The 11,374-nt window shown below is 44.9% G+C and overlaps 1 protein-coding gene across 1 annotated transcript; it reads right to left on the bottom strand.

Annotated features, from left to right (window-relative positions):
* Window positions 1-938: 938 nt before the first annotated feature.
* Window positions 939-1,996, bottom strand: LOC131266672 (uncharacterized). Its single transcript, XM_058269274.1, has 4 exons — window positions 1,831-1,996; window positions 1,479-1,753; window positions 1,250-1,420; window positions 939-1,178 (listed from the first exon to the last, which is right to left on the bottom strand). Exons 1-4 carry the CDS (start codon window positions 1,994-1,996, stop codon window positions 990-992), a joined length of 801 nt encoding a protein of 266 aa, XP_058125257.1. The 3' UTR covers window positions 939-989.
* Between the last annotated feature and the right edge of the window lie 9,378 nt (window positions 1,997-11,374).

The following is an 11,374-nucleotide window of genomic DNA, read 5'->3' on the forward strand; positions in this document are numbered from 1 at the left end:
TAACTAATAGTTTCTCTACGTTGCTTTCAATTTTCTTTACGATACTTTTTCCTAGCTCCTGCCTCTCTCGATCGATCGATCGATCTATGTATGGTCTCGGTTTTTTAAACGAGTCATGAGATGCCTTCTAAAAATGCATGAGAGTAGTTAGCGCACTCAAACTCTGGCAGAACTCTGGGAGGAAAATCATCCGTTTCCCAGTTTCTCGGACGCCCTCCCTTCCCCTCCCTCACTCTTGATATGCCTCCGGAGTCTTTACTCGCACAATTAAAAGCTCAAGCATGCCAGCTTTGGAAGCAGCTGCCGGGTTTTCTTTTGATCCTGCCTTCCCTCGCTCGCTCCCTCGGTTTACTTGGTAAAACAATCACCCACACGACGACGAAGACGACTACGGTTTGGGACAAAATCAGCCTTTTTGCTACACACACACGTCACTTCCCGGCGCCAAGCAGCATGGCTTCTACTAAAATTATTGATAAGTTTTCAGTGTTCAGTGTGGATATGTTCCCTTCCTACGGTGATCGATGGTTTTTCTGGAGTGTCGCTTGAACGACATTTTCCTGCATTGCGCTTTCTCTGCGTTGGAAGCCTTAACGTGTTTTTTTCTTTGCTCTACTTCCGCGATCTTCTTCTATTTAGTGCTGCTTTGCTTCTACTAGAGCATAGACGGTAAAATTAAATAACCGTGGCACTCCGATGCACTTAACACTCGCCCAAGATACACGAAGGGGTCGTGCACGGATTCCTGTCTCCTACTGCTGCTAGTTGGCTGGGGTATTTGGCTTCATGTTTCCTTCCGCTAGTTCCGGAGGGACGGTGGTTTTGTTGCTAAGTTGGGTGAGCACGTGTTTCTCGATAGTAATGAATGATAATGGTGGGAAGAAATGTTTTTAAAATTTTTACAGCCACTTGTACTGCACAGTTCACAGTGCAGCAAAAGTTTAACCGCCTCCGGCGCCACCACCGGCGCCACCAGCGTGCCCCTCCTCCTAGAGGAACGAACAGATGGTGAATAATACTGTGACGACGAAGAACATCAGCACCACGTCCCGCCGGAGGTTGCGATCCCGGTAGAACGGGCGCGTGCTGAAGCTCTCGAGGCGGGTCTGGCGCAGCAGCCACAGTGGAAGGATCAGATGCATCACGTCCGGTATCATGAACCCCAGATCACGCACGACCTAGAATGAAAAATGGATGTAGCTTACAAGGGATTGATAAGGATAAACGATAGAAGCTAAAGGAGACAGACCTGATGCGGGTAACCTTCGCCTCGGAAGACGTTTGATATGAACTGATCGACACCACTGGCGAGAATGTGGAGCAGCGCGATGCCCACGATGCTGAGCGTCTTCCGGGCCGTCACCTGGTTCTCCACGTTGCCCAGATGCAGCACGAAGCTGGTTGATATGAGCTCAGTGATCTGAAAAATAAAACTGCGTCATCGACAACGACCTTCTCTCCTCCTCCGATCGACTTACGGTGAAAAATAGCTGATGATTCCACTGGTGGTAGTACTCGTCGTTGTAGTAGTTCAGATAGGCCCACCAGGCGTAGTAGTGCGAGAAGATGGACAGCAGGAACAGTACGATCATCGTGTAGCGCACCTTGCTCTGCAGCAGCAGCTGCACCAGGTGTTTCGTGCACTCGTACAGCGCGATCACACCGACCACGATCAGCAGCCACATCTTCATCGTGTTCTGTGTCGCATTGAAGTACATGTGCTTGTACGAGGCGATCCCGGATTCGTACGTTCCTACGAAAGAAAAAAACACCAGAACGTTAGTTACATTTACGAAACGCGTTGTTGTTCAAGGAAGGAAGCATATTTACCCTTAAAAACCGTGTCCCAGCACGAACACGAGCAGAAGCGCTTGTCCACGAAGCGGGAATAGTTCTGCCAGAAGTACCAGAGGACGGCAATGTGAGCCGGTGGAATGAGTGCCGGCCCGAGACTCCCGCAGGCCCCCGGAAGCCACCGGAAGATGTCCATCCTCATCGTTCGGCAGCTAGCTGGTGATGGTTCTGTGTTTTACAAAAACGACACTCGTCCCTGAAAGGAAAAAACGGGATGGAAAAGGCGGTAGTTAAGTGGAAAGTTCCGATAAAGACAAGGCGAACCTTAGATGTAAAGTCGTCTCGAAGGGACTATCATTGTTGTACGGAAGTGGGAAGTGGAAAGAAGGGAAAGTTCCGGCGAATCCCGTCCACTTTAGACGAAGAATGTTTTCGTACGTGACCGGAGTGTTGCTTATGCTTTGAAGGGAGAAAAAAAAAAGATTGAACCTTTTGTGTCTAGTCAAACACACACTAGTCCCAAAGTCTAGAATCACTTTCAGATTCCAGTTTCGATAATACATTAGCAACGTTAATGCACTGTTTCACCGCAACAGCCGAGCTTGTGGAAAAGTCTCAGACGTTTTTCCTTTGTTTTTAGTCCACAATCATTCAATCGTGTTTCGTGCTGAGCATGCAAATGCTGGTTAGTGCATGCCCCGGGGATGCACATGAAGGCACGAAATCGTACTCAATTCGGAATGCAACTGGTTCTGCGTGCCGCGGTTAGCTTCCCGTTTCAAGTGAAGTAAAAAATCCAATTGGGTTTCGAGTTGATAAATTGCGATGCAATGAACGTTGAAAACGTGCTTCCCCCCCCAAAGGAAAAAGGAATAAAGCTGAACGATTGACTACAAAATAACAACAATTACTCTATGATATTTATATAATCAGTGTTCAGAATGGAATGGCTGGTTTGAATTGTGTAACAAGTAACGAGTAGGTTCGAGTAGGCTGTGTGTTTCTTGACTGCGTTTCAAGGGTGCAGTTTTTTACCAACACAGTAGGCTAGATTACATAAAACTAACTAAATACGTAAAACTCAACGTAGGATACACACAACGTAGGAATTAAAGGAAACTACATTCAACGGCACCACTTAATAGCAGGTTGTTGCTTCTCTTCTTACATATAAACCCTCTTTTTAGTAAACAAAATTCCAAAACACACCGTATAAAACGCTCAGAAATTTGGTGCAGCACGCAGCATTTCGCAAGCCTGCACCACGATCGAACATTTTGTGCATTTATAAATAGGCAAATTATGATTCTCCACCAAACCCAACCCGCGGCGGCCCCACCACCATCCGGAAAGGCAAAGGGAACGAATGCTGAAACAATTTCGCACGGTTTGCTGCAAAAGGATAGGGTCGGGCCAAAAATAATCGTCTCTCGCGGTTGCATACGAAAAAAACGACCGAAATGCACACGAAATGCAGTTGCAGAAGCGTTAGGGGTAATGAGCATCGAAACAATACAGTTCATGCAGTGTTTTGTTTTTTCTTTTAATTCGATTTGAGGTGTTACTTCCGCACACGCTACCTGTTTGTGCGGTTAACGAACATCATGAATAATTAATTAATGAAGTGAATCGAATTATCATGTTTATACCATGAAACCCAAGGCATACTGCGATAAACCGGAGTATAATTGCAACGTTAGTCAGCAAACGCTGCCGAGGATTAATGAAAGACACAACATTTGTTAAAGAATTAAAACTTATGACTCTTATACTTATCTAAAGCTTATGACTCTTATCTTCTCTCTGGAATTAAAAGTATTCTTTTTCCACAATTGCTTCGTTTTCTCTACCTTATCGCCATCCACTCCAGTCAAGATCAATGGTACTCACTTCAATATATCTACTGTTCCGTAGTTTTTCTTTGCGTAGAATTATTTCATTTCAAGTAGGCCATAGCTCTTTCAATTTTCATCGCCAACTAGGTTGCGAAGGGTTTCGATTTTTTTTTTACAAATATGTTTGAAATCGACGTTTTGATTCGACATTCATTTAATCAGTCATTATTTATTTCAGTCAATTCGCTCAATTATTATTGATCTAACTAACTCGGCCCAATCCCTACACATTTGTGGAAGAATCTGTTGCTCGCTTCCAAGATGTTAAACCTTTTTCCTTTCTCTCCAACTCGTTCACCTTCTGCTAGCAATAACTCAGTAGAATCTTCCCACCAGGTGCATCATCGTTTAAACTCGTGTTGCGCCAAGTTTACCCCTATGTTCATGTTTGCGTATGTTCATAATCGTTTGGAATGCTGCCGAACAATGCAACGACAGCAAAGGCTGCCCAGTTATGTGTTCCCTAATGCGAATTAACTTTTCTACATTGTTCCTCGGTTGTGTTTCCTTTTCCCTTTTCCCACGGAATTCTCCTGTAATGTGCGTACAACACGCGTGGACGCTTAATTGCGACAAGTTGGTTTTAAGTGGATTTATTTTCGAAATCGTTGTGTCCCTCCAAACCTGCCCCATCCCGCGGCTTCCGTGTGCTGGCTTTGCTGGTTCTTCGTTTTTGGTAGTGCACGCGGTTTAAAGTACGTCACTAGTCTAATATAAGCAAGAAAAGGGTGGGGAGGAAAAGGGAGCAGGAACCACCTCAGGCCACCCGAAAGCAACATGAATGGGATAGGTCATGGTATTTTGGCAGCGGCTAATTATAGCAATCCATCCATCCAACCAATGGATGGCCCCCTCGTTCCGTTCGCGTGCATCCTTTTGGCGTACGGCTTGGGCGACGGTTTTCCCAACCCACCGGCGGCAACTCGAAACTCGGCAAACCGACGAACCAGACAATGACGTCGTTTGACGTCGCGCGTCTTAGATGTGTGTGACCTTTCCGCGTTTTTTCCTTGCGTTTTTGACTAACGCAGGTGCAAGTAAAACACCCCCGAATTTCCCAAAGGAGTCCCCTTTTCCTTGTTTTTTTCTCTTCTACAGGAGGTGTGAAATTTTCCGAAACCCACAAGCGGTTTGATGTAGCAGGTTGGTTGGACTATCGATTAAACAACAATTTTATAGCACCAAACAATGTTCAACTACGCGTTAATACCGGCGGCTTGTGGTGATCGTTTGCAAAACGGGGCGGGGAAATGGAATCGGTAGCATTTCGAACTAAACACAAGTTGATTCTCTTCGAAGCAAGAAGTTTACGAAGGTGTTAATCGAAAGAGTTGCAATTTTTCCATGTTGAATAGTAAAGTATCAGTCAATAATTTAACTAATAAATGCTTCAAGGAAACGCGCAGCTTCTCTGCCTATGTTTCATCACCAAAAACTTGTGCTACAGCTCGTTTACGGTGACATTAAACCACACCGAAACCGAGGACCACGTCTTTCGAGACAAATAATTTATGAGGAGTTGCTGGTTGGGCTGACGAGTCGCTCAGTGATCAACGCACTTTCCAGCGGTTCCGAGTGCGACAAATCGTCCCCCTCTCGTCTGACAGCCGTCCACAATAAATGACACGCCAACGCACACATGCGTTTCATAAATGAAAATCCGCTCCGTTTGCCCACCCGGCCATCTGCTCTTCCATCCAATATTTCATTTTCCCCGGGCGGCTTTTTCCAAGTCCGTCCACCGCCGTTTGATTCGATTCGAAACGCGTGTTATTACAACGAGATACCGGGCGGGATGTGCCGGGATAAAAAGCGGTTCTGCAACGACCATCGCCAAAGGTTTTTTCCCCACACCAAACCCTGAAACATCGGTGGAGCAGGTTGGCGACGTGTTGGTCCGGGAACATTTGCCTTTTCACTTTGGAGTTTATTTTTATCGGAGTGAAAGATTTATCTCGCACCTACGCGCAGCCGAAAGGCGGCCGCAAAGGCCAGATGGAAATCGGTGGGAAAAATTAAACAAAGCCATAGACACAGGGAACCGTGTGGTGGTGGTGGTGGTGGTGGTGGAAAGCCAGCCGGACTAATGTAAACCATCGAGTCCGAGAGCGGTTTGGTTGAAGCCGTTGCTTAATCTACAGTATCATATCGCGGCTGTGTTTTGGAAATATCATGCCGTCCGATTGTTGCGGTGTGAAAAGACGGTTTGTACAGATTACACAAGTTTGAAAATCAACAACAAACGCCCAATATTACTGGAACAACATGTGCAGATCAGGGAGAAGAGTACAAATTGTGTTGGAAAATATGTCTACGTAAACGATCGAGAGAGAAATCGATAAGCCCAGCTTCCAGCAAAGAACAACAGAACAATATCGTACACAGAGCCAACCGAATGGCTATTGATTATTTATACCGAAACCAAATCAATCCTTTACCGAACATCTGTCATAAAAAAGGGACGTTACTCCTACCGATGGGACCGAAGGGTGTTGGGAATGCGATTTGCCGTGCTATTAGTGGCAAATTAAATTTTAAATATGTATGAACACATCCGCACAACTTTCCCCGAAAAGTGGGCAAGCGGGTGGGTTTTTCTGAAACCGATGAATTGTTTATGCTGTAGGGCAAGTTATAAGCGACGCCCTGTCAGGGAGCCTCTCTATCTCGTACGGTGCCAGGAACAGGAAACACATTTGATCGGAGAACTGGTCGGCGGGCGATATTATATCATCGAAACGGAAGGCCCGCCTGCTTGTGGAGAAGAACAAAGCAGCTTCTCGCAAGTAGCACTGCACTGGCATTGAACAATTGTAAATAATGGTTGCTCGGACAGTTTTAGGTCAGGCACTTTCCGGGAGGGAGTTCGCAAGGCAACAACAAGGCCAGGAAGCCGCCCGAAAGTCTTGTGCGATTATTGTCAACAAGGGACAAAGCATGCTGCATTTGGCCAAAAAGCTGGCAACCGCCTAATTGAAATGCAAACAGGTCATCGGTTTCCGCCAGCGACCGAACCTGGCATGGATTCATACGAAGGCAGCAAAGTGCCACACAATTGTTAGGTAGCGTTTTTTGGCAACAGGGACTTCGTTTGGAGTACTTCTTGTGCTATCAACTATTGGTATTTGGCAACGTCCGGAGGAGATTTAGTGAAATTTGTTAAGAGTTGTTTTCCTAAATTTAACTCATTTTCACATGAAAACTAAAAAGAAAGGTTGTAGAAAATCGATAATACGATCCAAGTAGTCACAAAAGAAGATCCAAGCAGTCTTACCTTTACACGCCGTGACGTTTAGAGGAGCTCCTATTCCCCGTGGATGATGGTGATGTTACCAAACACTGCTGCCTTTCACGCGCTCAGTTGATGGAGACACACCGACTTTGTGAGAACAGAAAACAGATCCAATGGAGGCGCCCGGTCCGATGGAGGCGCCCGGTGGAAGACGATGCGTGCGGTGGTGGCAGCCCCTCAGTTAAGCAACTTTACGACCGGGAGTACAGGTTTTACCGCTTGCTGGGGTGGATGGAAAACATTTCCCTCGGTGCCCTGGAAACGCTGGCCTGACGACGGTCGGCAGCGTAAGTGCTCTTCGTAATGGTGACGGCTAACAACATGGCTCTGGTGGGGATGCGCTTTCTTCCATATGGTGTTCAGCCCCGTGGTGGCGAAGGTGCCTCTATTACCCTTTCCGCCTCGCTTCCGCCACCTATCACATAACCAGCTCGCCCGCAAATTGGCACGAATTTCTGCACTCTCACACCTCACCGAGCGACAGACTCACTTTCCTCGATGGTACGGTTTTGCATCACAAACACACACACCCCCCTTTCTCCGTTTGGGGAAGTGGTCTTCCTTTCAACAACAACAAACAACAAGCAAAACAGCAACAACAACAGCAGCTAACACTTACTTTCCTGCTTAAAAATGGGTTCACCCCTCGCTGGGTGTGGATAGCTGCGAATCTTACGCCCGGTTTTCTCCAGCATTGCCGAAGAAAGTTACCAACACACCGCCACCGGAGAGCAAAAAAACACTACAGCCGTCGCCCAACTTGATGGCTTGATGTGTGAAGCATAACAAGGAACATTATCCCGGACAGACAGGGGAAGGAAAAGTGTGTGTTGCCCGACGACGGCCTACTTGAAAAATTGCCTTCTGATTACGCACGAACGGACGCGCGATAACGATGACGGCGGCGAAAGTGACGTTACGTTTGCACGGAACGAACAGAGGGATAGAAAGAGAAAGAGAAAGAGAAAGAAAGAGATGAGGAGATGGGAAGACAGAAATCGGGGGTTTACAAAATCGGTGGAAAGGCTTCTTTCACGGGTGAGAACGGAGCCCTGCGGAATGACGTTTCAGTTCGAAACTTTGTAACGTATACGGTCGTTCAGCCTTTCAGCCTTTCATTACAGCATTGGTAGACTTTCTGAACCCATCGGGTTTGGTAACTTCAGCCCACGTACTACGTGGTTTACAATGTACTGACGAAAGACGACGTAACCATCTCGCGATGGTGGCTTGTGGTGGCCTAATAAGTTTTCACTCCACGAGTATCGGACTTTGCACACTTTCTACTGAACCACCAGTCTCACTGTGTTGTTTTGAATCAAACGAAATGGTGAATTCTTTCTCACCTCTTCCAATTCGAGTCGCAGTAATGACGACGTGTTTCGGCCTTCTAACAATGACGTATGCCAAACACCACGAGACACCAGACGCCTCTGTACGGGAAGGACAATTATGTATTTGCTTCCGAACACTTCATTGGGGACCGGCTGGTCAGTGAACGGTGCCGTAACGCGAACGAGCTGATCTTGCTACTGACGTGCTCTAGTCTTTCCACGTAAAAGCCGTCAAAGCCTGTGCAAGGTTTCAGGCGCCGGCGCTCTCCCAATTCTCTCCTGTTCGATGAAACTCTCCCCCCAGCATTGGACACTTTCTCCGTGCCAGTTAGTACCACAGTGTAAGATGTGAGAAACTGTGTGTTTTCTGCTGCCGTCGGTATATCCTGCGATGTGTTTGTTTACGTTTACCGACCAAGCGTCCTGTATACTTAGTGGAGCAGTGTGAGCTGTCAAAATAGTGCTGAAGAGAGTGTTGTTTTTAAAACACTTCTCCCACGACCAAATCTGTCGTTGGAATGAATATTTCTCACACGAATGGAGCGCGCACTCTCCCTTCTCTTGATGGGAATCCTTGGTGAATATTGCAAACAGATGGCGTTAAGGCACAAATAGGGGTAGTGACCTGCATCACTACGTCACAACACCGTCGTTCCCCGCTTGTTTGTATGCAAATTCTGCTGAACCAGTATTAGTTTCCAGCAGTCTTTTGTAGCGAGGAGAGGATTTTTATTGCTCCACATTGCCTCAAACACGCCACGTTCGTTAAGAAACTGTTGCACGTCGTACGGGGGACAGCTGGGTGGGTCATTTTTTCCTGTTTAACAACCAATCCATCCCCAGCTAATCATTTATGTGCAAGTGTGAAAGGATTATTATTCGTTCGTATCCGACCGCGGCCATTGCTTGTGGTGTGAGTACAAGCCGTTCGCGTGCAGCAGATAATCATGGAATTAGTGTGTTGTTTAACGAGCTTTCAACAGTGATTGTACGTGATTGCGCTGTATCCACCGTGATTGATGTGCTTTCCTATACGGTGTACGCTGAAGTTGGCAGCGCGGTGTGAAACACACTACATTTTATTTAACTTAAACAGACTAGTGAATCGTTATCTGATGGAGGCGCATGGTAGCTCGTGGCAAACCAAAGTGAACTCTAAGATTAATGTAAAATTGAATATGAATTGTATTCTAATTCGATTAAGCAACTACGAAAAGAGACTCAGATCGATTTGCGAAGGTTGACTTTAAAATAAATTTAAATTTCGCAAAACTAAGCAATACCGAAATGAACACTTAGTTTTGTTTTACATTTTCAATTGTTTTTTTTTTTATTTAACTATAATGGCAAAGGATATATTGGCAAAGGAAGGAAATATCAAACACGTATAAAATATGTTTGTTGTAAACAATAATATTGATACCTAAAATATAGGAACGTTCTAGATAATACGGTTGACTTGTCCTTTCTTTTGTTTTACATCAGGAGAATTTATGAAAGATAGGATCGCTCAATTGTAGTCGATGATGGGAGAACTCAGCCCTTTCACCCCGGCCCCGGACCGAACGCTGGTGGGCAAATCTTTTCGGATCGACGCAACCGACGACGTTAAAAACGCAAGTGATTTATAGCAAGTATATGGTGGAGGCGCATGGTAGCTTACTCGAAAATATGCATAAAAAAATCCAAAATTGAGTACGGAATAAAATCTAATTCAAATAAGCCACCACCAAGAATTAACTCAGAACACGTTGTGCAGGTTTGCTTTGTGATCGATTTAAACTTCCCAAAATATATTTGGTATCTCTGATGCGCTAACACTAACAATACATTTATTGTAACAACTTTGGCATAAACTTTCCGAATCAGCAATGATCCACACCGATTTCAGTATATTGAAATATTCATAAATCGATCCGTATGATCGAAGAGATGCTAGTCAACATGTAGAGCTATTGTTGATTCTGGTCATTTTCCTTGATAACCAGATTTCTGTCGGTAGAACCATAAAATGATTTTACATTGAATATATAGTTTTTCTCTGGCACGGATGAACAGAAAACAATTGGATTCCCTTCGCGATTTTCCCCATTTTCCATTCCATACACACACTGCCGGTTTGTACTTTCTTTTCCACGACTTTGGTTCCTTCGATTTTCACTCTTGCTTGGCCCGTTCACCAATCACGCCTAGTCTAAGCTCGATTCTGCCACTACCTACCGCCCGCCACATGGTTTTGATACTGGTTATCTATTTTTTTGCGCTACTGCGCACTGGAGAAGGATGTAACCAAGTTTCGTTACTAGACACTTTTCAATATTTTTAAACTTTTTTTTACATTTTTAATTTGCCACATGCATGAAAGACCTAGCGATTTTCGTGCTACTTTTACGGGTAAAATGATGCTCGTGTCCTATAGTAGTCTACCTTCTTAAAACGGTTTAGCCAATTGGAAATAATTAAGGCACAGTTTTCAGTAAAATTTTCCACTTCTCCACTCCGTCGTTTGGCTAATGGATTGAAATTTTGGGTTTCATAAGCGCAGGCCTAGTCATCGACAAAACTGTGGGAATCCGATACAGTTCCGTTGATGTTGCGCTGATGAAATTAAAAATTTCACACAACTTACAAATAGGATGTTTTTGTAAAACTCAACAGAAATTGTGTGTCTGTTCGTAAATTGGATACAAGCGACCAATGTTCAACGCAAGTTGTATACAGGCATCAAAGCTACCTTCGTTCAGAAAGCTGCGAGCTTTAAATGATAGCGGTTGTGGAGTGCGATGTTTAGTTAATGGTTCGCTAAGCATGTAACAAAACAAGGATATTTTCAAATCAGAATTAGTTGGATGATTCTTGGGAAACTGATCGCGAACATCGGAATGCTTGTTTTATCAATATTGCAAACAATTATTCTCTACACGTGCTATGTGTTGTAACTTTACTTGCGTCCTACAAGGGGTATGTGTCGTCTATATCTCTGGTTTCTTGTAGGTTCTACGTCGTATGGTATAACTGGCTGTTTTTCCATAATTGATATAGATTTCAAATATTATACT

The sequence above is a fragment of the Anopheles coustani genome, chromosome 2, assembly GCF_943734705.1.
Source record: "Anopheles coustani chromosome 2, idAnoCousDA_361_x.2, whole genome shotgun sequence".
Lineage (NCBI taxonomy): Eukaryota > Metazoa > Arthropoda > Insecta > Diptera > Culicidae > Anopheles > Anopheles coustani.